Source organism: Amblyraja radiata, chromosome 13 (assembly GCF_010909765.2).
Source record: "Amblyraja radiata isolate CabotCenter1 chromosome 13, sAmbRad1.1.pri, whole genome shotgun sequence".
Taxonomy (NCBI): Eukaryota; Metazoa; Chordata; class Chondrichthyes; order Rajiformes; family Rajidae; genus Amblyraja; species Amblyraja radiata.
The window spans coordinates 59,152,599-59,180,439 of NC_045968.1; the positions used below are offsets into that span (position 1 = coordinate 59,152,599).

General features: G+C 47.3%; 1 protein-coding gene and 3 long non-coding RNA genes across 5 annotated transcripts in view; 2 read left to right on the forward strand and 2 right to left on the reverse strand.

The window, feature by feature from the left end:
• Positions 1-80: 80 nt before the first annotated feature.
• LOC116980085 lies at positions 81-19,993 on the forward strand. The gene is made up of 3 exons (XR_004413857.1): positions 81-91; positions 12,992-12,997; positions 19,821-19,993. It is a non-coding gene; the product is annotated as an uncharacterized LOC116980085 (long non-coding RNA).
• On the reverse strand, positions 4,569-20,405 carry LOC116980086. Its single transcript, XR_004413858.1, has 3 exons — positions 20,393-20,405; positions 9,768-9,774; positions 4,569-4,635 (listed from the first exon to the last, which is right to left on the reverse strand). It is a non-coding gene; the product is annotated as an uncharacterized LOC116980086 (long non-coding RNA).
• Positions 20,406-20,852: 447 nt separating this feature from the next.
• On the forward strand, positions 20,853-27,840 carry LOC116980084. Its single transcript, XR_004413856.1, has 3 exons — positions 20,853-20,965; positions 22,264-22,268; positions 27,830-27,840. It is a non-coding gene; the product is annotated as an uncharacterized LOC116980084 (long non-coding RNA).
• The window catches only part of LOC116980082 (erythropoietin-like), a 65,134-nt gene continuing 61,748 nt past the window's right edge, over positions 24,456-27,841 (reverse strand). For both annotated transcript variants that reach the window (XM_033032179.1, XM_033032180.1), the window contains exon 5: positions 24,456-25,396. In XM_033032179.1, the coding sequence (XP_032888070.1) occupies positions 25,244-25,396 (153 nt within the window). In that variant the 3' untranslated portion in view covers positions 24,456-25,243. The remainder of the gene's footprint in view (positions 25,397-27,841) is intronic.

A 27,841-nucleotide genomic window follows, 5' to 3' on the forward strand; every position in this document is an offset into this window, starting at 1 on the left:
GCATGAATAAAAAATTTGAAAGTGGTGCTAGCAAGCGCAAGAGAAAGAGACTTGAAAATAATATGGTAAAGAAGTTAAGACCAATCCAATTGTATTTTAAAACCAACTGTTTAATGACAACATACAGTAGGATCTAAAAGTGTCACTGTCACTGTCGGGTAGTCATGGTCCTCTAGTCGTGGGGGTGGGCGATTGGGGGGGCCTCACAAGTGAAATAGCTTAGAAACATAGAAACATAGAAAATAGGTGCAGGAGTAGGCCATTCGGCCCTTCGAGCCTGCACCGCCATTCAATATGATCATGGCTGATCATCCAACTCAGTATCCTGTACCTGCCTTCTCTCCATACCCCCTGATACCTTTAGCCACAAGGGCCACATCTATCTCCCTCTTAAATATAGCCAATGAACTGGCCTCAACTACCTTCTGTAGCAGAGAATTCCACAGATTCACCACTCTCTGTGTGAAAAATGTTTTTCTCATCTCGGTCCTAAAAGATTTCTCCCTTATCCTTAAACTGTGACCCCTTGTCCTGGACTTCCCCAACATCGGGAATAATCTTCCTGCATCTAGCCTGTCCAACCCACTAAGAATTTTGTAAGTTTCTATAAGATCACCCCTCAATCTTCTAAATTCTAGCGAGTACAAGCCGAGTCTATTCAGTCTTTCTTCATATGAAAGTCCTGACATCCCAGGAATCAGTCTTAGGACCTCTCTTCATCTAAATCCGGCCCTGGCAATGGCGGCCGGATTTTGCCGCGGGGGCCGACTGGGAGCAGCGGAGACGCGGTGGATAGCGGTGCCGACCTGCTCTGAGCCTCCAAACGTCATGGGAAGGATGGTCAGCGCTTCCAGGTTCCGCTGGCGGGACAACCACAGCTCGTCGGCCTGCTTGGCCAGCGCCTGCATGTCGGCAAAGGGATCCCTGGCGAGCTGCAGGCGGTTGTCGGGCAGGAGCTGCTGCAGGTAGGTGAATTTAAATAGAAAGCAAGGTTCGTGGTCCCCCATTAGGGTGAGCATGTCCTCCAGGGGGGCTGACGGCCAGCGGTCGCCCAGGCCATCCATTCGGAGAATCCGTGCTGCCCGCTTGGAGTCACCAAGGCCAAACCTCCTGATAAGGAATTCCTTAAGGCCCCTATATTTGTTAGCTACTGGGGGGGGTGGCCTCTGAGGAAAGGCTTAACTCGCCTCGCAGTCGCTTGGTTAAGCGCGCTGACTACGTAATAGTATTTTGTTTAATCTGCTGTAATATCTCTCACAGCAAATTGTGCCTCTGCCTGCTGGAACCAGATGTCGGGCTCTTCGGTCCACAGAGTAGGGAGCTTAAGTGCAACAGCGTTGCTATCCATCACGACGTGTGATGAATGGTGGGGTCACCAGTGTAGCGGCCTGGACGAGGTCAGGGAAAGGCCAGACGCCAGGCGGGTTCAAACAATAGTCTTTTAATCCCGACAGCGAGAGTACACCACACACACACCTCGAGAGCACAAACCCAGGGTCGTCTGGAAACCCCCGTGGCAGACCAACGCCCCTGTCCCTCAATCGGCGAGAGGGATGACCCAAAGAGTGGCCTACCCTCCAGGGACCGCCACACCTTTTTCTTAAATTGTGGCCCCTGGTTCTGGAGAGAGAGAGGGAGGGGGTGAATTTTACCTAATATATTCTTTCTGTTGTCATAGTGGGTTTGTAGGACATAACAAGAGGAATCGAATATAGGAGCAAAGAGGTCCTTCTGCAGTTGTACAGAGCCCTTGTGAGACCACACCTGGAGTATTGTGTGCAGTTTTGGTCCCCTAATTTGAGGATGGACATTTTTCTATTGAGGGAGTGCAGCGAAGGTTTACAAGGCTAATTCCTGGGATGGCGGGACTGTCATATGCTGAGAGAATGGAGCAGTTGGGCTTGTACACTCTGGAGTTTAGAAGGATGAGAGGGTATCTCATTGAAACATATAAGATTGTTAAGGGTTTGGACACGCTAGAGGCAGGAAACATGTTCCCTATGTTGGGGGAGTCCAGAACCAGGGGCCACAGTTTAAGAATAAGGAGTAAGCCATTTAGAACGGAGACGAGGAAACACTTTTTCTCACAGAGAGTGGTGAGTCTGTGGAATTCCCTTCCTCAGATGGCGGTGGAGACAGGTTCTCTGGATGCTTTCAAGAGAGAGCTAGATAGGGCTCTTAAAAATAACGGAGTCAGGGGATATGGGGAGAAGGCAGGAACGGGGTACTGATTGGGGATGATCAGCCATGATCACATTGAATGGTGGTGCTGGCTCGAAGGGCCGAATGGCCTACTCCTGCACCTATTGTCTATTGTCATAAGATGCTGGGTCTCCTAGGGCTACCAGTGGTATTCCTGCCTCCTCCGGATATATTAAAGGCTGTGGGCCAGCGGTCGCCCCCGGAACAACGTAGGCCCCAAACAAAGCCTTTCCCGTTATTAGAGGGGCCTTCTGTCCCTCTCCAAGGCCTTAGGAGCGCCAGGCATCAGAGGAAGTCTCGCCCTTTCCTATTTCACCTCGCCCCACCACCCCTCCTTCTTCCCGGTGAGGCCCATGCTCTGTGAGGGCCCCTCTAGTCCTGAGACGCAGCCTGTGACCTTTCCTGGATCTGTGTCACGGTCCCAAGAGACGCCTAGGCCCGAAATGCGGCCTAAGTCGGAGATTTCGGAGTTTATGTTTCTTAAACTTTGCGGTAGTACCTGCCACAACTACCTCCTCCGGCAGCTCATTCCATACACCTACCATCCTTTGTGTGAAAAGGTTATCCGTCAAGTTCCTATTAAACCTTTCGCCCCTCAACTTAAATCTATCTCTATATAGTCACAGTGGCGCAGCGGTAGAGTTGCTGCCTTACAGCGAATGCAGCGCCGGAGACCCGGTTTTGATCCCGATTATGTGTGCTGTCTGTACGGAGTTTGTATGTTCTCCTCGTGACCAGCGTGGGTTTTCTCTGAGATCTTCGGCTTCCTCCCACATTCCAAAGACGTACAGGTTTGTAGATTAATTTGCTTGGTAAATGTAAAAAATAATCTCGAGTGGGTGTAGGATAGTGTTAATGTGCGGGGATCGTTGGTCGGCGCGGACCCGGTGGGCTGAAGGGCCTATTTCCGTGCTGTATCTCTAAACTAAAATTAAACTAAACTCTAGTTCTTGATTCCCCTACTGCATCTGCCCTATTTGTTCCTCACATGATTTTGTAAACCTCTATAAGATCACCCCCCATCCTCCTGCTCTCCAAGGAATAGTCATAGCCTGCTCAACCTCTCCCTAAAGCTCAGGACCTCAAATCCTGGCAACATCCTCGTAAAAAAGTTAAGTTAGGTTCATAGAGTCATAGAGTGATACAGTGTGGAAACAGGCCCTTCGGCCCAACTTGCCCACACCGGCCAACATGTCCCAGCTACATGAGTCCCACCTGCCTGTACCTGGTCCATATCCCTCCAAACCTGTCCTATCCATGTACCTGTCCAACTGCTTCTTAAACAAAGGGTTAGTCTCAGCCTCAACTACCTCCTCTGGCAGCTTGTTCCCTACACCCACCACCCTCTGTGTGAAAAAGTTACCCCTTGGATTCTAACTAAATATTTTCCCGTTCACTTTGAACCTAGGTCCTCTGGTCCTCAATTCCCCTACTCTGGGCACGAGGCTCGGTGCATCTACCCAATCTATTCCTCTCATGGTTTTGTACACCTCTATAACATCACCCCCCATCCTCCTGCACTCCATGGAATAGAAACCCAGTCTACTCAACCTCTCCCTAGAGCTCACACCCTCTAGTCCTGGCAACATCCTCATAAATCTTTTCTGAACCCTTTCAAACTTGACAATATCTTTCCTGTAACATGGTGCCGGGAACTGAACACAATATTCTAAATGCAGTCTCACCAATGTCTTATACAACTGCAACATGACCTCCCAACTTCTATACTCAATACTCTGACTGACGAAGGCCAATGTACCAAAAGCCTTTTTGACCATCTTATCTACCTGCAACTCGACCTTCAAGAAACCATGCACCTGCACACCTAGATCCCTAGGTGTGCTCTACACCACCCAGAGGTCTACCATTCACTGTGTAGGTCCTGCCCTTATTAGATATCCCAAAATGCAACACCTCACACTTCTCTGTATTAAATTCTATCAACCCTTCATCAATCAACCTGGCCAATCGATCCAGATCCTGCTGCTATCTTTCACAACCATCTTCACTATCTGCAAAACCACTAACTTTTGTATCATCAGCAAACTTGCTAATCTTGTCCTGTATGTTCTCATCCAATTCATTGATGTAGACGACAAACAGTAATGGGCCCAGCGCCAAACCCTGAGGCACACCACTAGTCACAGGCCTCCAGTCCGAGAAGCAACCTTCCACCACCTGCTTCCTTCCATGAAGCCAATTTTCTGTCCATTCAGCTATCTCTCCTTGGATCCCATGCGATCTAACCTTCCAGAGCAGCCTACCATGCGGAACCGTGTTGAATACTTAGCTGAAGTCCCTGCAACATCTACAGCCCTGCCTTCATCTACCTTTTTGGTCACGTCTTCAAAAGACTCAATTAGATTTGTGAGACATGACCTCCCATGTACAAAACCATGCTGACTATCCCTAAACAGCCCTTGCCCATCTAGGCTGACAGACCCTGACACCTCCAGTTATCACAGTACAAATAGGTGAGATTAGTCAAATCTTCAAATTTTCCCAATTTTATGTGTAAAATTAGGCTGAGAGCACTGCTTACATTTAAATACAAAGATTGTGTTTTGCTACTCAATCTTTTGCTTTATTAAAGTAATCTTTTCAATGGTTTTTTTTAATGCACTTAATTATTCGCCTCTATTTGGAACAAGGCTTAGGCACAACACTAACATTGGAAGAGGAAATGAAAGCAAACTTGATACTTCATAGAACATGGAATTCATGCCCTGAAAAGCCTAGGTCTTCAAAGCATTGTGAGCTGCTCACTCCGCAACAGAAACCGAGCACACAGATATTGGATTGCCAAACTACTGTCCCAGTCAATGATAAACTTTCAAACTAAATAGGACAGGCAATAATTAAACTAGTTCTAATTTATAGGCAGTGATACCCAATATCCCTTTAAAACTTCCCAGATTAAAAACAAATCATCTTGCCACAGGTTGACTGACGTGTCTAACATTGACGAGAAAGTTATTAGAAAAATTCCAAGTGACAAAGTTACCAGGACTTGGAGAAGCAGGTACCTGTACCTGTAGTAGAAACAAAAGAGATATTTCAGCATACCAAAGAGAGACACAAAGTACTGGAGTAATCTATCCTTTGACTCCAGAGATACTTCCTGATCCGCTGAGATACTCCAGCACTTTGTGTCTATTATTTGACAAGCAGGGACTGATTGAGGTGAACATGGCTTTGTTATGGGGAGATCTCCTCTGATATAAGTTTTCACTGAGTTTAATGAGGTTGATATAGTCTCACAGATTACAGTCAGGCCTTTGATTACATTCCACATGGGAACCAAGTTGAAGAAGTAGCACATTGAACAGTTCTGAGACCTTTGTTGTTGATATTTGCGTTCAGTCTAGATGTGAATGTAGGAGGTGTGATAAGTAAATACACAGATGACATAATGATTGTCCGGAAGTGGCGGCGCTGGTGAACGGCTGCGGCTCGCCTGCAGTCCGTTTGTCTTTACTTTTTTGTGTTGTTTTTTTTCGTTTTGTCTAGTTAAGTTTTTGGTTTTTAGGTTGTGTTTATGTGGGGGGGGTGGGGGTGGGGGGTTGAAACGGGGCTTGCTGTCTCTCCCTTCGGGGGAATGCGACTTTTTTGTCGTATCCCCCTTCTCTGCCACCGTCTGCGTTGAGGCCTAATTGCGGAGCTGGTGACCTCGAGACTCCGGAGGCAGCCAGTCAGGACTCACCCTGGGCTAGCTCCCATGAGGGCGGCCCGGCTCGGGGCTGGAACGGTGCTCCCGTGAGGGGCTGTGACGCTCCCGTGAGGGCGGCCTGGCGAGGGGCTGAGACTCTCCCATGAGGGGCTGTGGCGCTCCCGTCGGAGCGGCCCAGCTCGAGGGAGGAACGGCATTCACGTGAGGGCGATCCGGCTCGGGGCTGGAACGGTGCTCGGGTGGCTGGGACGGCGTTCTGGCGGCTATGACCTGAGTCCTGGGTTCAGCCGCGGGCCAGCTCGAGGGAGGAACGGCTAGGGGCTGGAACGGTGCTCGGGTGGCTGGGACGGCGTTCTGGCGGCTATGACCTGAGTCCGGGGTTCAGCCGCGGGCTCGCGGCTGCGTACGCTGGACTGGAGGGCGGCAGCTTCGACCACCCCGGTGTTTGAGCCGGCCCGTTTGCGGGGTTCGGTGAGCCGCGGGACTGTTTGTACCATCGCCCGGTGGGGAATCGCCTTAGCGCAGAGGGAGAAGAGGAGGGAAGAGACTGCAGCCCTAAGATTTTTGCCTCCACCACAGTGAGGAGGTGCTTGGAGGATACACTGTGGTGGATGTTAATTTGTGTTTAGTGTTGTTTATTATTGTATGATTGTATGTATGACTGCAGGCACGAAATTTCGTTCAGACCGTAAGGTCTGAATGACAATAAAGGAATTCAATTCAATTCAATTCAATGATTGGTGGTGTTGTTAGTAGTGAGGCAGGAAGACTTTGGCTAGAGAATAGCATTGCTGAGATGGTAAGAAGGGCAGAGAAATGGCAGGTGTAATTTAATCCTGAGAGTTGGGACTTGATGCTTTATTTGCAAGGACTTATAATAAATTTAATGGTAGGACTGCTATAATTACTGAGTAAATGGAGGGATCCCTGAAGAATGAATAAGGTGATGAGAAGCGGCCATTTCTGCAATCGTCCCTCTGAATTTGGCTCAGTTTTTCTCTCCATTACAGAGATCTCAGAGGAACTTACCTGCTGAGCCAGTGCCACAACCTGCAGCTGTCCCCACATTATTTAGAGGCTGGGAACAAAACATAATGTTCTACGTTTATCAATTACATAAAAATGAGTAGAGTAGTGAGTTGTGAGGAGGATGCAAAAGGGGCTACAAAGTAATTTAGACAAGTTGAGGAAATATGTTGCAAAATGCGGTAATTAAGCAGTATCACATAGAAACAGGTCCTACGGCCCACCATGTCTACACAGCATGTTGTATCTGTCCACACTAATTCCATTTACTCATATCAAGTCCATAGCCTTCTATACCTCAGCGATTCAAGTACTTGTCCAGATGCTTCTTACATGCCATTAGAATAGTGTATTCCAGACTCCAACTTTCCACATTGAATCAGTCTATGACTCTATTCATACCAGAGTTGTGTTAGACAACAAGGTAATGATTAAAAGTGAGAGGAAGGTGGTTTAGAGGGAAGCTGATGTGGATTTTGTTTCTCTCACAGAGGGAGATTGGACCCACCTTGCCCACACCGGCCAACATATCCCAGCTACACTAGTCCCACCTGCCCAAATCACTCCAAACCTGTCCTATCCATGTACCTATCTAACTGCTTCTTAAATGTTGGGATAGTCCTTGCCTCAACTACCTCCTCTGGCAGCTTGTTCCATACACCCACCTCCCTCTGTGTCAAAAAGTTATCCCTCAGATTCCTATGAAATCTTTTCCCCTTCTCTTTAAACCTATGTGTGTAGACTGTGGAACAGCATCCCTCTTCTCATCAGAACTGCCCCCTCCATCGACTCCTTTAAGTCTAGACTTAAAACCTATTTCTACACACAAGTGTTTCTTGATGTCCTCTGAGGGAGCGCTGTATGTATGTATTTATGTATGTATGTATTGTTAGATCTATGTACCACTGTATGTAGCACATTAGTACCTGCACTGATGTAAAGCACTTGTCAACGAGATTTGTTTTTAAATGTGCTTTAGAAATAAAATTTGATTGAATTGAAAAATTGAAATGTCCTCTGGTCCTCGATTAATCTAATCCAATCTGTTCCTCTCATGATTTTATACACCTCTATAAGATCATCCCTCATCCTCCTGTGGTCCAAGGAATAGAGACCCAGCCTACTTAACCTCTCCCTAACATCTTTGTAAATAAACACAAAATGCGAGAGTAACTCAGCGGGACAGGCCGTACCTCTGGATAGAAGGAATGGGTGACGTTTCGGGTTGAGCATCAGGGGAGAGGGAGTTACAGAGATAAAGAAGTCTAAGAGATCAAAAGGGATGCAGATAAAGAAAAATGTAGACCATTGTTAGCTTGGAGAAGGTGAGGACAAAGCAGACAGATACAAAGTGATCAGAGGGACAATCAGACTGGTGGGAGAACTGGGAAGGGGAAGAATGGAGCAAGAGGGAAAGCAAGGGCTACTTAAAGTTAGAGAAGAGAATATTCATACCGCTGGGGTGTAAGCATGGAAATATGAGATGCTGTTCCTCCAATTTGCGCTGGGTCTCACTCTGACAGTGGAGGAGGCCCGGGACAGAAAGGTCAGTGTGGGACTGGGAAAGGGGCTTAAAATATTGAGCAACCGGCAGATCAGGCAGGTTTACGCAAATTAAGTGGAGGTGTTCAGCGAAATGATCGCTGAGCCTGTGCTTGGTCTCGCTGATATATAGGAGTCCACACCTGGAACAGTGGATACAGTAGATGAGGTTAGAGGAGGTGCAAGTGACCCTCTGCCTTACCTGAAAATACTGTTGGAGTCCTTGGACGGAGTCGGGCGAGGAGGTATAGAGACGGGTGTTGCATCTCCTGCAGGGGAATGTACCTGGGGAGGGGGTGGTTTGGATGGGAAGGTATAGCCAAGGAGTTGCAGTGGGAATCGTCTCTGCAGAAAGCGGGAAGTGTGGAGATGGGAGGAAATGTCGGAGGATTATGTGAGTATGCAACTATTGATGGGGTGAAAGGTGAGGACTAGGAAGACTCTGTCCCTGTTATGACTAGGGGGAGAGGGAGCAATGGCGGAGCTGCGGGGTATCAAGGGGACCCTAGTGAGGGCCTCATCTATGATGGAAGAGGGAAACCCTTGTTCCATAAAGAATGAGGTCATTTTGGATGTATGGTCCCTCATTCAATACAACGCTGGGACTTGAATGCATGTCCAGGATGTAACTGTGGCCCTCTGTTGTCAGAGTTCTGAACAGTCCTTCCAATTGCTAGGATTCTGCCTGATGCATCTCTACCCCATTGCAGACATTGGACTTTGTCTCTGGAACTGGTGTGCTATAATGCCCAGAACTATATTCTCCACACTAACCTTTCCTTTGCTCTACCAATTTTAGGTGAGCCTGGCTTGATTGCATTTATTCATGTTAATCCTGTGTGTCTTGCTGACACTGAAAAAGGATGCACGATTCTTTAGACTCATCATTTAGCTGTTGAATAACTATTAACTGGGTTCCTGTTTAATTCATGTTTTTATACTTTGTAGAAGGTTCAATTGCAATAGGTTTGTTTTTATCTGTATTCTGTGTCAAGGGATGAGCCATGGACATATGAACATTCATATTGTGAGCCTTCTCGAACCACTTCTCACATTGGTCACAAGCTAAGTTCAGCTTCTGCCATGTGCTTGATCATATGGTGTTTCAAGGACACTATTTACCTGCACTGGAAACCACAAACTTCACACTGCAAAGGCTTTGCTCCAGTATGGTGCATTTTGGTGAACTGACAGTTCTTTCTGCTGTTTGGAAGTCTGTCAACATTCATCACAAATGTAGTTTCTTTTCATAAATGGAGTCTTCTTTCTCCCAAGTTGTCCATCAGCGTGAAACCAGCATTCTTCTTCCATCTCCATCAATGCCAACTGGCTGTCTGATCCATCCCAACTCAGCTCCTTACTTTGATCCGGGCTGGGATTTACCTCAATCCAGTTCTGTAACTGAGTTGCACTCCAAAATCAAGTCTTTTCAACTCCACAACCTGATTGCTCTCCTTCAGCTGCTGTGTGATGGAAGCAAGATGGTCATTTTCAGACTGGGCATTGGTGAGCACATTTCTCACCTATTTCAGCTCGGTCTGTAGCTGCCACCTTTTTTCGGTTACTTCAAGAACCGGCGATAATGGATCCATCGTGGTCAGTGTTATAAACATAAGGACAGTTGTCAGCCTTATTCAGGATGTCTTGGTGCTGGGGTGTTTCCCCAAGTCCAGCCCATCTGGGCCAACCTCAGGATAAAAGGTAGGGTCAATAGCCCCATTGTGCTTTCTTGGTTCTCCTCCATTTACAGTCAATCATATCAGATGTCTTCAACAGGGGTAATCTTCAATCTTCATGGTGGTCGGTGTCATAGTAGCACCTGGTACAGTCCCCTCTAACACAGTCCCAATTTTGTCCGATCCCAGTAGTATGGACTGTGTCTGTGTTCAACTGGCAGTGGCTTCTGCATTTTCAACCCCTGTGAATGCAAGACTGACAAGGTTGTGCTTAATTGCTGAGCATATGTAATTAATTCATTGCTGTGGGCCTGTAGGTCATAACTAACTTCCACACTCTTTAGTGCCCTATTCATTCGCTCCACTAATCCAGAATCCTACGCAAGGTGGGGGATGTGAGATCACTCTTTAACTACCTACAAGCCAGACTCTTTAAAAATAGTTAATTATTTAAAAAAAAATAAATAAATATTCTCTATTGTTCCAATCTATTTCCCCAAATTTACAATTTCAAATGAACAGATTTTGTTCTGAGATAAAGGCATCTCCAATCTCATCTAACACATCTACCTGGGGCCACGTGGCCATCGTGGAATTCAGGTCTCTATTTGAACTCAATTCAAAAGGTAAGAAATAGGAAAAAAAAACTTAATGTTAAGAGAAAACAAAGAATAAACAATTAATTTTCATAGATTGCAAGCTCATTCAATGACATCCTATTTCATCTGACATGGACCTTTTCATCAAAAGGGGCATATATATGAATATATAGATATAGCCTGGGATTGGATGTCAAGTATCCCGATATGCTTTGGGAGAAATTAAACGGACATAGTGAAATCCTGCCAGTTTCTTGGCAGCATAACCTTGCAAAGAACACCGAGCTCTCTAGTCAGATTAGAAACAGAACTTGGATGAGTGACAACTTGAAAGAACTTCCTAGAATATTTTTGAAATAGCTTTTCGGTGTTAACAAATACTAACCTTCGAACATTGAAAGGAAACTAGTACAAAAAACAGGCAAAATACACATCAGGTACACAAATGTAATCAGAGAGGAGTTAGCCAAAGTGGCGCAGCCCCCTCATTTCCAAACAAATTGTGGACTGAGCTGTGATTGGACAGTGATCGAGATTGTGATTGGCCACCTCTCCCTTCTTCTATAGACAGGTTTGCCATTGCCAGACTTAGGGTCTCGAGAGGACCTCGAGAAGACTTACTGGTACCGGCTTTGTTCTCCAAACTCTTTCTTTGCCTTAGCCATTATCTCCTATTCCTCTGCCCATTGGCATTCCTTCTGAAGTACTTTCCATTCTTTTAATAGTTCTGTCTTTATTCCACAATTCAATTCCACATTTACAAGCGTAATCCATCCAACTCCTATCTCGCGTCTCCACCCACTTCTTTTCTGCCTCTCTCTGCCTCCACCCACTTCTTTTCTCTCTCTCTCTTTGCCTTCAATAGTCTCCACATTCCATATGCCTCCTACTGGCCAAGATACATTACTCAAACATTTGGTCAATTTATAATTCAATATTCTTCAATCCTTTTTGTTCTTATGAAACAAATAACACCTGTTGTACAGCCATCTTTCCGTCACTCTTATCTAAATTATTTCCATGTCTATCCAATCTCCAAATCACTTCTTAGTACACAAATTGTAACACACTTTTTTCCAGTCTGTTAAGCCCAATCCTTTATTAGTAACAAACCTTTGCAGCCTGTGAAGCCCAATCCTGGCTTCTTTCTCTGGTAGCAAATTCACAAGACTTTTCAAAACACTGTCGCTTCAAGACACATTGTCTTTTCAATACACTTCTTTTCAAGACATCTTGTCTTTCCAATACACATTAGTGACAAAAACATTATAATTAATACCTCTAAAACTTCTTTAGTCTTACTTGGCCAATCTTTTATTTTACCCAATACACAAGCCAATCCTTTATACAAGTGGATTTTACCTTCGCTGTCTGCTTCTAAGGATCTTGTCTGGAATCAGGCCAAACTCAGACTGAGGGACCATAGTTTTTTTCTGGGAGCTTCTTTGGGAGGTCGGCTAGAGCTCAGTTTTCTCCACTCCAGATCCCAGTCAACTGCATCCTCTTACTCAGTCATCTGTTGCTGGTCCCAGCGAGATCCCTGCCGACGACAGCCAAATGTCAAAGTTTGTTTCTTAAAAAGCAGATAGCAACAAATGTTAAAGGTAGACCATGGCTGTAGATGATTAATGCATCAACCAATAATATAGCTACCTCAGTACCACTAACCACGCCTTAGTTATCAAGTATAATAACTCTCTCTCTCTCTCTCTCTCTCTCTCTCTCCCCTGGTTCCAGCACGGTGATAGACTGTATGCAGTCAGTGCTGGAATGTGTCTAACCTGTGTGATCATTAAACGTTAAGTAAAGTTACAAGTGTGTCAGACTTAACATCTTTACATGGTGTCAGAAAGTTAAAACGGTCGCCTCCTGTTTATCGGGTTTTATTTCTTTGAAAGTGTTGCTTTATCGGAGTTTTTTCGTACCCCTTTGCCACCATGGCATCCTCGTGCCGCAAACCCTCGCCCCTGGTCTTTGATGCTGACATAGCGGAGCGCTGGGCGACTTTTGAGTTGGATTTCACACACTACATTAATATCGTTCATCGCAACGATCCCGATGCCGTCAAAGCCTCTCTTCTGCTGAACCTTGCTGGTCCTGATGCCATGAGGAGAGCACTAGCCTTCGCCTACAATCCCGCGGTCCGGTACCTGCGGAGTCTGCCAACGATCCGGTATGTTTGCTGCGAATGTTTGCTGAGATTTGTGACTTGCCCTCTAACCGCATTTTAGAGCGAGCTAAGTTTTTTACGAGGAAGCAACAGCCTGACGAACCAGTTGAATGTTTTATTGCTGATCTGCACTATCTCGCCCAGAGGTGCCGATTTGAAAATATGACTGACCAGCTTACTAGGGACATTCTAGTGACAGGTATGCTGGATCAGAAACTGCGATCGGAGCTATTGAGAAAGCCAGATCTTACTCTGACCGAAGCAATGCACGCATGCAGGTTGGCTGAAGTTGTTGACCCGCTGTTCGGACAGCGGGAGTCTGATAGCCGATCGATCAATTTAACTGGTCTCAACAGACCGCGTCCTAAAATAGACAACACTAGACCCGCGCCGCGGGCAAGCTACGTCCCCGGCGGGCATGTTGTTAAAAAGTGCCCTAATTGTAATTAAATGCATTCGATGCAGTCGCAGTGCCCGGCTTACAGTAAATCCTGCAATTTCTGCAAGAAATTCAATCATTTCTAGGCGGCCTGCCGGTCCCGTGGGAAATTTACCCCAGCTTCTAGACAAGTATTAAACAACCTGGTACAAGTCGATAACGAGTTTGGTTCCCAGTCCTCTCTCGACACTGCCCACGACTCTGATCCAATTAGTTCTCAAGGAGACGCTAGTGTATTCACACTCCTACACGCACCTGCTCTACTCCCTGATCCATCGGTCCTCGTTACTGTCAACAATTATTCTTTCTCAGCTGAGCTCGACACTGGGGCAAAGGTTAATGTTATGTCAACAAGCCTGTTCAAAAAGATTAGACTTAATGAGCTGCTGACTGGAGACCGTTCGATTTTACATGCTTATGGGGGCGAGGTGCTGAAACCAGTGGGGAAGGCCACTTTTAATTGCGTGCTGAAGAAATCATCGCAGGCTCTCATGTTCTATGATCTCGACTATGACTGTGTGACTCTGTTGGGCAACCAGGCATGCCAGGACCTGGGACTGGTGTCCTTCGACCGTACTGTCCATGAAGTGCAGGTGCTGCTGGATCCGATATCTGAGTACCAGGACCTGTTCGATAATGAGCTGGGCAAGCTGCCTCTCGTTTACAAGATCGCCACCAACCCGAAGGTGGTGCCTGTGGTCGGTGCACCACACAGAGTGTCTCTCGCTATGAAGGATAAAGTTTAGTCGATGCTGAAGAGCATGGTCGCAATGGGAGTGCTGGAAGCAGTTAGTGAGCCCACCGAGTGGGTCTCCACCATGGTTGCCACCCTGAAAAAGGACAAGTACGAGATACGCGTGTGCATTAATACGAAGGACCTGAAACTCGCGATCAAGCGACCACACTACCCCATGAGAACCGTGGAAGATGTTGCAGCTCAAGTCGGCCAGGCCATGGTCTTCTCTGTCCTTGATGCCAAGAGTTCCTTCTGGCAAATACCACTCGACAAACGCTCCTCCGACCTGACAACGTTTGCCACTCCTTATGGCAGATTCTAGTTCCTACTGATGCCATTTGGTATTAACTCTGCCAGCGAGGTGTTTCAGCGGTCTATGGAACAGCTGTTCGCCGGCATGCCGCGTGCCATCATCGTGGATGACATCCTAGTCTACGGGAAGAATGCCGCCGAACATGACAAGAACCTCCGCCGGGTCCTCCGACAAGAACCTCCGCCAGATCAATTTAAAACTGAACCCGAAAAAGTGCAGATTCCGCGTCTCTGAAGTGCCTTACGTCGGGCATATCTTCACTTCTAATGGACTAAAGCCTGACCCGCAAAAGACCAATACAATCTCCGAGATGTGAGCCCCAACCGACATCCTCGGTCTGCAACGATTCCTGGGCATGGTCAATTACCTCGGGAAGTTCATACCTAATCTCAGTGACCTGAGCTCGTCCCTGAGGCAGCTAACTAAAAAAGACACTGCCTGGTCCTGGTTTCCACAACACCAGCAGGCTTTCGAATGTTTGAAGTCAAAGCTGACCAGCACCCCGACACTAAAATTCTTCGCCCTGCGCTGTCCCATTGTTGTTACCTGTGATGCCTCTCGTTTTGGACTAGGTGCTACTTGCCTGCAGCTCTACGACGACGGCTTGCTGTTAACGGTCTAGTATGCCTCGCGGATTATGACCGACACGGAGCAACGGTATGCTCAGATCGAGAAGGAGCTCCTGGCGGTGGTGTTCGCTTGCTCCAAATTTAAAGATTTCCTCTTCGGCAGCAAATTCACAGTCGAAACCGACCACCAGCCATTAGTGACTATTCTTAACAAACCCATACATGTTGCCCCCGCCAGGGCTGCAGCTCCAGCGTTTTGATTTCCAAATCGTATACAAGAAGGGCACTGAGATGCATGTGGCCGACACTCTGTCTCGTGCCCCACGAGCCTCCTGTGACCATCACCCTTACGAGCAGGAAGACCTGTTGGTACTGAACGTCAACTTTGTCCCGACCAAGCAGCTGCAGTGCCTGACTGAGCACACCGCCGCTGACCCTGCTTTGCAGCAGCTCGCAGCCGTTATCAAGCGCGGGTGGCCCGACAGACGCACCACTTTGCCGTCGGGTGCCCAGCTGTTCTTCCTGGTCCGCGATGAGCTGGTGATCCAAGATGGTGTTATTGTCAAGGGCCACAAGGTCGTGGTCCCAGCCTCTCTATATGATCTATACTACAACGCAGCCCACAGCGGTCATCCTGGGGTCGATGCCACTATTTCTCATGCCCAAGGACAATTCTATTGGCCTGGTATGGCCAAATACATCAGGGACCGAGTGTCCTCCTGTTTCTCCTGCAACAACCTCGCCCCGCACCAGCAACGCCAGCCCCTTTTGTAGCAGCCGGCGCCTACCATGCCCTGGACATCGCTGGCTGCCGACATATTCGAATGGCGGGGCAAGCAGTTTCTCGTCCTGGTTGACTCGTACTACAACTGGTTCGAGGTGGAACTGCTTCCTTCCATCACCTCTGAGATGGTCATCAGCAAACTGCGCTGGCACTTCGCCACCTTCAGTGCCCCTGTCCGCTTGCAGACCGACAATGGCCGGCAATTCACAAGCGCAGAATTCAAGGCTTTCGCTGCCAGGTGGAACTTCCATCACTACACCAGCAGCCCTGAGTACCCACAAAGTAACAGCCTGGCCGAGCGGGCTGTGCGGAGTGCTAAGGGTCTGCTAGAGCAGTCCCGCCTGTCCAACTGTGATTTCTACCTGGGCTTACTTAACCTACGTAACATCTCCCGGGACCCGACCACGGGTTCCCCTGCCCAGCGTCTGATGTCGAGGATGACAAGACCACCCATGCCAATCGCCCAACAGGCCCTGCTACCCAAAGTGCTCGAGCCTGCCACTGTCCACCAGCGGATTGAACTGAAGCACGAGGTTCAACGACGGTCGCACGACAAGTCCTGCCGACCGCTGTCGCCTCTACTGCCGGGGCAGGTCGTTCGGATGCAGACTACCACCGGCTATTCCCGCCTCGCGACCGTGGTTGGTGTGGCTGACTCGCTCAGATCTTACCTGGTAGACTACGATGGGACTGTCTATCGTCGGAGCCGTCAACACCTGTTGGCTGTGAACGAGCCGAAGCCTGCACCTGCGGGTCCTTATGCTCCTCCGTTGCTGTTCCAGCCTGCTACTGCCGATTGCCCTGCTGTTCCCTGCATGCCCCAGACTCCTCGCCTATTGCGTTCTCCTCCTCCGCTGCCACCAGGTTTTGGCCGGGTTGCTTCCCCTCCTACACGTTCGCCTTCCCCTCCTTCCTCTCCCGCTCCGACTGCGTCTCCTCCAGCTTTAACATTCTCGCCTGCTTCCGCTACGCCTTCTCTTCTTTCCGATGGGGGGGGGGAAGGCAATGTACGCACGCGTCCGGGTCGCATTGTTAAGCCTCCTGTTCACTACGGCGACTTTGTTTAAACTCGCAGGCTTTGTGTAATCACACTGCCACGGCTCCAATTCTGTTTTGATTTCTAAGGGGAAGGATGTAGATGGTTCATGCATGCAACCAATAATATAGCTACCTCAGTACCACTAACCACGCCTTAGTTATCAAGTATAATAACTCTCTCCCTCTCTCTCTCCCCTGGTTCCAGCACGGTGATAGACTGTATGCAGTCAGTGCTGGAATGTGTCTAACCTGTGTGATCATTAAACGTTAAGTAAAGTTACAAGTGTGTCAGACTTAACTTCTTTACAATGACAATCTTTAATTGATTCGTCAGATGGGAGTGGGAAAGATCTACAATGAGCACAAATGTTGCTCAGTGCTTCTCGGGCTCCCACTCACAGAACAAATGAGAGTTAGCACAATTAAACATTTTTCTTATCAGTAAAACACTCCTACCAAGTCTGAATATGGCATGACTGAAAGATTTTATAGCCTTTCACAATATAGGAAAGCTGGGACCAGATCAAGCTCATCCAATAACAAGTTATTACTTATCACTGGAACGTCAGCTATTTTTTTTCAATCTTGGCTTCTTTATGGCCTTGAAAAGAAGCACATGTTATTACTGTCTTTATTGAAAGACAACCTGTCCTCCATATTGTGTTGCATATAATTTACAAAGTCATTTAGTCTTGGCACCGAGCCATTCTTTTGTTATACAAGATAATGCTTCTGTAGAAGAATTACTCAATTTTAAATTTGACTATTAGATTTGACTATTAGCTTGACTATCAGTCAATGAAAGTAAGCATGTAGGTACAGCAGGCGGTGATGAAAGCGAATGGCATGTTGGCCTTCATAACAAGAGGAGTTGAGTAAAAGAGCAAAGAGGTGCTTCTGCAGTTGTACAGGACCCTGGTGAGACCACACCTGGAGTATTGTGTGCAGTTTTGGTCTCCAGATTTGAGGAAGGACATTCTTGTTATTGAGGGAGTGCAGCGTAGGTTCACAAGGTTAATTCCCGGGATAGCGGGACTGTCATATGCTGAGAGAATGGAGCAGCTGGGCTTGTATACTCTGGAGTTTAGAAGGATGAGAGGAGATCTTCTTGAAGCATATAAGGTTATTAAGGGTTTGGACACGCTAGAGGCAGGAAACATGTTCTTGATGTTGTGGGAGTCCAGAACTAGGGGCCACAGTTTAAGAATAAGGGGTAAGCCATTTAGAACGGAAATGAGGAAACACTTTTTCACACAGAGAATTGTGAGTTTGTGGAATTCTCTACCTCAGAGGGCGGTGGAGGCCGGTTCTCTGGATACTTTCAAGAGATAGCTAGATAGAGCTCTTAAAAATAGTGGAGTCAGGGGATATGGGGAGAAGGCAGGTACAGGGTACTGATTGTGGAGAATCAACAATGATCACATTGAATGGCGGTGCTGGCTTGAAGCCCCGAATGGCCTACTCCTGCACCTATTGACTATTGTCTATTTTAAAAGTGGAAGTATTACACTAGAAAGTATAACTTCCGTGGAGACTCTTTCAAGACTGACCGATTGTGGTTTAGTTATGTGACATAGCAGTGGTAGCTTGAAGCACTGGAGATAGCCCAAGCTTGATTTATCATGAAATAACTATGAACACATTTTCTTTGAATTTTATTTAACAAACTTTAAAAAGGAATATGTAATACCAGAAAGAACATTTCACATAATGAATTGCTTATTTTCCACTGTTCAGTACTTAAAATAATTTCCATTACTCACAAAGACATTGAAATTTAAGATTTTAGCTGCATAATTATATGAAGATGTATGAAATTGAATCATAATTTGCAGTATGTAAATTAAACATTCAATTAGGACCAATGGGCCTGAGTTTCAACACTATCTCTCATTCCTGGGTGGATTTAACTCCATGGAAAAAGCAGATTATTTCTTAACCAGAGCATAGCAAGTGGGCCAAAAGACCCCAGAAATGTTGAAACTCACTGGTTTGTCTCCCGGATTGTGCAAGACATGAGGAAGCCTGGAGTTGAGAGGGGTATTGTTATCCGCAGAAGCATTTTGATTGCCAGAATTCTGGGTGAACAGTAGGAATCAGTTTATCGTTCCTTCCCGAGTACGCATAATCATAGTCATAGAGCTGTACAGTACAGGAGCAGGCCCTATGGCTCATCTTGTCCATACCAACCCAGCTGGCATCTTGGGCTCGTCTCAATTGCTTGCATTTGGCCCATTGTCCTTTAAACACTTCCGATCTATATATCTGTCAGATGATTTTAAAAATTCATCTCTATATGGATATGGACTACTCTCTGAGTGAAATGATGGCCCATGAGGCCATTTCTAAATCTCTCCCCTCTCACCGTAGGCCTATTATCTCTAGATGTAAAATCAACCGCCATGGGAAAAAGACTGTGTGTATTCACTTTGTCCATGCAGCTCAATAAGGGCACCTCTCAGCCTCTTACGTTCCAAAAAAAAAAGTCCCAACCTAACTTATAACTCAAGACTTCAACCCTGGGTAACATTCTGGTGAGCCACTTTTGAACCCGAACCCATGTTCATGACATCCTTCCTGTAGCTAGGCGGTCATAGCTATCCAAGTGTGGTCTCACCAACATCTTGTGCAGCTGCATCATGATGTGCCAAGTGTTGTATTCAATACTCTTTCCAATGAAGGCGAGTATGCAAATGCCTTCTCCACTAGACAGTCCACCTGACTCGCCACTCTGAGGGAACCATCCACCCGTACCCAGATCACACTGTTCTGCAACACTCTCCAGTACTCTACTACTTACCCTATATGTCCTCCCCTGGTTTGACACACCAGTGCAACACCTCACACTGTTCAGAGTTCAAAGTTCCTAGGCCCACCTTCCCAAAGGATCAATATCTGGTTGTAAACTTAGATATCTTTCCTCTTTTATCCAAATCGCTAATGTAAACAACATACTGCAGCAGACCATGCACGTATCCCTGCGGCACACTGCTGGTCACAGGCTTCCAATCAGAAAAACATTCCTCCACAACTACCCTTTGATTCCTTCCTCCAAGCCAATTGGCTCACTCACCTTGGATTTCATGTGATCTCACCTTCAGACAGGCTACCATGCTGACCCTTGTCAAAGGTCTTGCGAAAGTCAATATAGACAGTGCCCATTGTCCCACCCTCATCAATCTTTGTGGTCACCTCTTTGGAAAACTCCCACAAATCAGATTTGTCTGATGTGATTTCCCATGCACAAAGTCGTGCTAACTATCCCTAATCAACAGTGCCCATCCGAAGCACGAGTCTGTCTGAAGAAGGGTCTCGACCCGAAACATCACCCGCCCCTTCTATCCAGAGATGCTGCCTGACCCGCTGAGTTTCTCCAGCATTTTGTGTCTATCTTTGGTTTATACTAGCATCTGCTGTTCCTTCCTACATTTTGTCTGCTCCACTGCAAAATCTCCTCAAGGTATGTCTACTTTGAAGAAGTTCTCCTCATCTCTCTTACGAGAGGACTCAGTCTGAAGAAGGATCTCGACCCAAAACATCACCCATTCCTTCTCTCCAGAGATGCTGCCTGTCCCGCAGAGTTACTCCAGCACTTTGTGTCTGTCATCGTGCACATCTGAATGCTAACATATCCTGTCCCTAACAATCACCTAGGATGATATAACCACCACTGATGACAGGCTCACTGGCCTGCAGTTCCCTGACATGCCTAATTTACAACAAATATTATTTATTTCAAAATACAGTATACAATACAATTTCAATATTTAAAATCAGTTTTATCTTTAACTTGAACATTTTTATTCACATTATTGGTTAAGGTCACATTCAAATAAAAATGGATGTGAATGCATGCTGTATTTCAGGCACATGTTTCTGATTGTAAGTTATATTACCTCTTCCTGAGACTGAGGAAGAAGCACTTTTCTTTGGATTTCAATCTGGGATAGGAATCAGATAGGTAGGGTTTGAGATGAGCATTAAACCATCCTGAGCCCATCTGAGCTTGCGTCATTTCAACAGTGGCGGAGTGGTAGAGTTGCTGCCTTACAATGGCCTTACAACGCCAGAGATCCAGGTTCGATCCCGACTACGGGGGCTGTCTGTACAGCGTTTGTACAGCACTAGGGAGCTGTACCGCGTACGTTTTCTCCAAGATCTTCAGTTTCCTTCCACAATCCAAAGCTGTACAGGTTTGTGGGTATTTGGCTTTGTATAAATGTAAATTGTCCCTAATTCAATTCAATTCAATTCAATTCAATTTATTGTCATTTGGACCCCTTGAGGTCCAAACGAAATGTCGTTTCTGCAGCCATACATTACAAAACAAAAAGACCCGAGACACAACACATTATACACAAACATCCATCACATCGCTGTGATGGAAGGCAAAAAAAAACTTATCTCTCCATTGCACTCTCCCCCCCGATGTCAGAGTCAGAGTCAAAGTCAAAGCCCCCGGCTGGCGATGCCGATTGTCCCGCGGCCATTAAAGCCACGCCGGGTGATGCAAGGTCGCACACCGGGTTTTGTTGTTAGAGCCCCCGGCGTGCGCTCGCAGAGTCCCACGGCCATTCCAAGCCGCGCGGGGCGATGATGTAAGGCCCCGCTCCAGGTGCTCTTCAACCCCGCAACTCGGGCGGGAGAAATCGCCGTTGCGGAAGCCCCGAAAAGCGGTCACCCAGCAGGGACCCGCGGGCTCCCGGTGCCGCCGTCCGCCAAACCCGCAGTTGCAGCCTCCGAATCTCCGAAGGTCGGGTGGCAGCAGCGCTCCACCACAGCTCCACCCGTTCCGGACTCGGCCAGCTCCGTGACGGTGAGTAGTCGGCAGCTCCGTAGCTGGAACCCCAGGTCGTTCCTGTTGGAGGCCGCTCCACGTTGCAGCCCCAACGACAACGGTGACCCGACAAAGAAAAGGTCGGGTCTCCCGTGCAGGGGAAAGATTTTAAAGTTACCCCCTCCCCCCCACACCACCCCCACCCCCCCACACACATACCCCAACAAAAAACAAAACAAAAACTACATAAAAACAAGACAAAAAATAATAAAAACACAGACGGACTGCAGAGGCTGCTGCTGACGAGAGTCGCGCTGCCCTTGTGTGTAGAATAGTGTTAATGCCCCTGTCCCACTTAGGAAACCTGAACGGAAACCTCTGGAGACTTTGCCCCGGAGGTTGCATGTGGTTGCCGGAGGTTGCAGGTAGTGGAAGCAGGTAGGGAGACTGACAAAAACCTCCGGGAACCTCACGGAAACCTTGGGTGGGGCGCAAAGTCTCCAGAGGTTTCCCTTCAGGTTTCCTAAGTGGGACAGGCGCATTAGTGTGCGGGGATCACTGGTCGGCGCGGACTCGATGGGCCGAAGGGCCTGTTTCCGTGCTGTAGCTCTAAACTAAAAAACTAAACTTCTAAGAGTCAATTGACTAAAATTAAGGAACAGGGCCTGGCCATGACTGGACTGTAATAGCAGGCAACAGATTGCTGTTCTTTGGATGTGAAGGAATGGTCTTTAACAGAAAGAACTGTGAGAGAGGAAGGAGCTGGAAAGGGGGAGACTACATTTTGTAATCCTATCTTTCTGGACCCACAGGGAAATTAAATAAATCTTTAAAAAAATGACTACTTTGGGCCACTTGCTACATTTACATTTTACACTTTCTTTACTTGGTGGAAAAGCCTCAGTTCTACCACAAATCAATATACAAGTTCCCAATGCTGTCACATAGGCTTTTATGAGTTTGCCCTGCCACCTATTTTGCTATTTAATTTCTTCTGCTTTCTACTTTATCATGAACTTTGACTTTTGTTCTCTCCTCCCCAGTTTAATGCATCTGTTTCAGACTATTATTAGTTCTGATGAAAGGCCATTAATCTGAAATTCTATTTTTCTCTCCATAAATTCTGCCTGACACAAAGTACCTAAGTCTGAAGAAGAGTCTTGACCCGAAACGTCACCCATTCCTTCTTTCCAGAGATGCTGCCTGTTCCACTGAGTTACTCCAACATTTTGTATCTATCTTCGGTTTCAACCAGCATCTGCAGTTCCTTCCTACACTATTTCAAGATTTTTCTGTTTATAATCCAAATATAGTCGCTGGAAAAATATACATGAAGATGGAACCTCAGATTTATTAAGTGGTGTAGTATTCCATCCCCCTGCCAATGTCATTATTGGAGGTGCTGCACATTAGTTTGTAAAAAGACGATAAATGCAGTCTTCTCCAGTGTAATCTGATGTTTCTGGATCTCATATTGCTTTTCACTTACATTCACCAAAACACTTGGAATGACAAACTAAATATTATGGATCTACTGAAATAATTATGTTCCTTCACAGAGAGTGCAGGACCTCTTTACCATGCTTAATTTAAATAAAAGTAATATTCACAAAATGCTAACAGAAATCTTCTTTAAATATACTTTAAAGAGGACACCCTTGAAGTCAGAAGCAGATGTCACAAATGCTGGAAATAGAGACATCATAGAGCCCTGCAGCACAGAAACGGGTCCTTCGGCCCAATTTTGTCCATGCCAACCAGTTAGTCCCATTTCCAGACATTTGGGCCCTATCTTTCTGAACCTTTCCTATCCATGTATCTGTCCAAATGTTTAGTTTAGTTTTGTTTAGTTTAGGGATCAGCGTGGAAACAGGCCCTTCGGCCCACCGGGTCCACGCTGACCAGCGATCCCCGCATATTAACACTATCCTACACACACTAGGGACAATTTTTACATTTGTGCAAGCAATTAACCTACACACCTGTATGTCTCTCGAGTGTGGGAGGAAACCAAAGATCTTCGAGAAAACCCACGCAGGTTACGGGGAGAACGTACAAACTCTGTACAGACAGCACCCGTAGTCAGGATCGAACCCTGATCTACAGGATCGAACCCTGATTCTCCATGTTGCATTCGCTGTAAGGCAGCAACTCTACCGCTGCGCCACCGTACCGCTCGTGCCTTTAAAATCAGAAACAAAAACTGAAAATGCTGGGAATACTCAGCCAACTAGGCAATATCTATAGAAAGCGAAACAGGGTTATGGGCCTGTCCCACATAGGCGATTTTTCAGGCAACTGCCAACGACTGTCAAGTTGCCGGCAGTCGCCTGAAAAACCGGCAACTGGAATGGTGACTGCCAGAGTGGAACACACACACACACACACAAAGGCATCGCAGGCGGGGGCCAGGGCAAGCGGGAGGAGTGCTGTCTGAAATTCACACGGTGCAAAGTCAAAGTGATGCAGACACACACCGCGATGAACAGGAAAGTTGCCGCTGTAATTAAGACGGCTAAGCACAGTGTACGATAAGTCCTTTAAGAGAGGGGGGAGAGGGGGGAGAAGGAATGGAGACAACTTTTAAGAAGCCAGAGATACACACGGCTGTGAAGCTCGGCAGACATTTAACATTACCGGTCGGTTATCCTTGGTTCTAAAAACTACTGCTTACGTTTTTTTTCCCCAATGAGCCAATGAAATTCACCGGTCAGCACCTTCGACATCCTGGCAAACCACTAGGGCCTCCTGGTGACCCACCTACGGCACGAGAATTCTCGCTACTCTCCATGGCAGCTTCATTCTAGTCGCCGCTAATTTTTCAACATGTTGAAAAATTTGCGGCAACCATAATAAGGCCGCGACTAGTTCCCAGAATGCGGGAACTCCTCACGACCATGAAGGCGACTCCCCGGCAACCACCCGCGAACATGTGGCGACCATGTGGCGACAGCATAGTCTCCTGCAGTCACCTAAAAGTCGCCTAAGTGGGACAGGCCCATTACCATTGCAGGTTGATAGCTCTCATCAATTGTCCCTGTCAATCAGGTGAAATATATTGACCTGAGATTATAACTTGACTAAAAATTTGGAGAGGTGCTCAAAGTACAGAAGCCAGCTGTGATGGCTTCCAACCATTTTCTAACCAGTTATGACACTTTATAATATTTTAATTAAATATGACCGATTAGAAAGCCGATATCTTAGTATACTTTGTTTATAAAATGTGCATGCAATTCCATTGCAGCACTTCTGAACCATTCATTGTTGTCATAAATTGTAGATATATAATTCATAACCCAGCAGTTCTTTTTACAAATCAGTAATATTATTTTATGTGTAACATATGCTCGATCGGACTCAACAAAGATTACTCTGATTGATAAATTGCAATTGTTATTTTGGTTGAAGCAAGTTCACTATTTTGTAACAAAATACAATAACAAGCCTATTAAGGTTCCAGATTATAAAAGATGAATAGAAAACTGCCAAAGTAAGTTGGATGACATATTCTCCATGTTGCGACCACATCCTTGTGCATCCACGTGAGGTCTTGGAACTTGTTGGAAATTGCAACACGCATTTGGCAACTTTTCTTAAATTAAGAACTTGCATTTTCCTTCTCTTCCAATGCACACAATACTCCAAAAATTCAGTGCTGAACTCCACAAAGTGCACCCACATGCAGGAAGCTGGTTGTTGTCACCATTTTCTCACTTTGCAATATTCTTCTGCCATTTCCCGGTAAAATATATTGATTTTTCCACACATCAGGCGAGTGTATGTGTATAATACATTCTGCACAGTTCTTCCCATTAATGGCCTTGCAAGTTCATAAGTCCGATTTGATGTGTCCTGTAAAATACAACAGAAGTTCAGTAATATGTTCCAGGACTTGTAATGGTTTATGGACAATGTGCTGAGAGTCTCTCCAGAATTAAGTTGTCAGGCTGAAAGTGAATTGATTGAATTGAAAATAAAAGAGTACAATTTCAACTAAAACAGTAAAAGTACTAACATTTTAGCCACTTTATTTGGATAAAGAAAATTACCAGTCAGGATGAGGCACCTTATAGCTCACTATGATTTTAATGTGAACCATCTGTTTCTCCTCGTTTTCCTCCATAAATCTAAACCAAAAATGTATGAGAAAAAATCTCGATCTTTTCATGATGCTCTCTCATGAATTAACCTTCAAGTTAAAAAATCATTTACTATGACAATAAATATACTATTTTGGCGAGTCGAGACGGTCGAGTCCAACAAAGTTCTTTATTTTTTAAACAAAAATTACCAGTGATTACCTGAGTCGATATTGACAGCCAAAATAAACGATGCTCACTCAAACCGCGTGGAGCTCGAATGAATGGTTTTACAGAAAGCCCGCTAACGTGACCGTGCCAGCCAATAGCGATAGTTCAACATTACCAGTTGCCGCTACAGGACCCCCCCAGAACCCGAGGTACGGAAGCGAGCGGGATGCTGGACACGGCGACCGCAACGTGTGGTAACAACGTAAGTGGCGGGTGATACAGGTGGGGCTGGCGGAACAGAGCCAGGGGACAGTAACGGTGCAGGAGGAACAGGCACAACCGGTGCGGGGAGAACAGGCACAACCGGTGCGGGGAGAACAGGCACAACCGGTGCGGGGAGAACAGGCACAACAGGTGCAACCGGACTGGCCGGCGGACGGCCCCTACGCCGAGGCTGCGTCGCCACCACCACCGGGCTGTCGACATCCAGGTGGGCCGGCTTAAGCCAAGCGATGGAGCCGATCTCCTCCCGGCCCCCAGACCCCGGCCCCCTACAGGAAAGTAGTGACGCCGGGGCGCAACAACCGGAACGGACCGTCGTAGATTCGCAGCAGTGGGGACCGATGCGAATCTCTGTGGAGAAACCCCAATAGGCAGTTCTTAAGGTCCGGTGGCACGTGCACTGGGGAAGTCCCATGCCGCGAGGCCAGGGGCCAGGCCGGTGGGGTAGACTCCGGATGCCCTCGAACTGCAGGGAGGAAATCCCCGCGCACCTGCAAAGTCGAGCCGTACACCAACTTGCCGGTCGATGTATCCAAGTCCGCCTAACAGCACCCAAGGCAACTGGTCGACCCAGTCCGATCCCGTGAGCCGTGCCTTCAGTGCCGATTTCAGGTGGCGGTGGAATCGTTCCATTAACCCGTTGGATTGGGGATAGGACCTGCTTACGGAGGCCCTGCCAGACAAATTTGTCCGCCACCAGCGCAGACGTCGCCCGGATTGAAGGGTGAGCCAGGCCGTGGATGGCGTTGAAAATCCGGCGGTGCCAACCCGCGGGAACAATAAGGTGTGGGCGCCCGGTGGAAACATCGCACAGTACCAATGCTCCCGTGACACCGAATGGAATGTCGGCCAACAGCAACCCTGAAGTGACCATCCTATAGCCATCGATCCCATCATTCGCGCGCTGTGCTGCAACAAACTCCACATAATCCACACCGTGGGCCATGGCCACTACAGTCGGGAGGGCCAGGCAGGACAGGGCGTCGCCGAGCGTGTTTCACTTCCCGGCCACGTGCTGTACGTCCGTCGTGAACTCTGACACGAACGCCAGGTGTCGCTGCTGTCCAGCGGACCAGGGGTCTGACACCTTGGCCAAGGCGAACGTTAAGGGCTTGTGGTCAGTGAAGGCCGTGAACGGCCTGCCCTCCAGGAAGTATCTAAAGTACCGGATGGCCAGGTTCAGGGCGAGGATCTCCCGGTCAAACACGCTGTAGTTGCGCACGGGGGGCCTCAGCTGACAGCTGACAAATGCTAGAGGCTGCCAGCGGCCGTCAGTGAGCTGCGCCAACACCTCACCCATCGTATCAGAGGAGTCCACCGTGAGAGCAGTCGAGGCTGTGGCCCACGGGTGTACCAACATGGTGGCTTTGGCCAGCGCCTCTTTCGCGCCGTCGAACACGGCCTCACCACACGAGGTCCCGTGGCTTAACAGCGGGGCACTGAAACAGGGGGCGCGTGATTCTGGCCGCCACCAGCACGAAACGATGATAGAAGTTAACCATCCCGACAAACTGCTGCAGCCCTTTGACAGTGAGCGGCCGGGGGAACAGCCGGGTGGCCTCCACCTTAGTGGGTAATGGGGTGGTGCCCTGTTATGTAACATGGTGCTCCAGGAATGAAATTGTGCGGAGGCCAAACTGGCATTTGGCGGGATTGACTACGTCCATGGTCCTGGAACCGCTGGAACAGCGCCCGCAGGTGTGTGAGGTGTTCCTGTTGGGAGCGGCTCGCAACCAGAATGTCATCTAAGTAGATGTAAACAAAG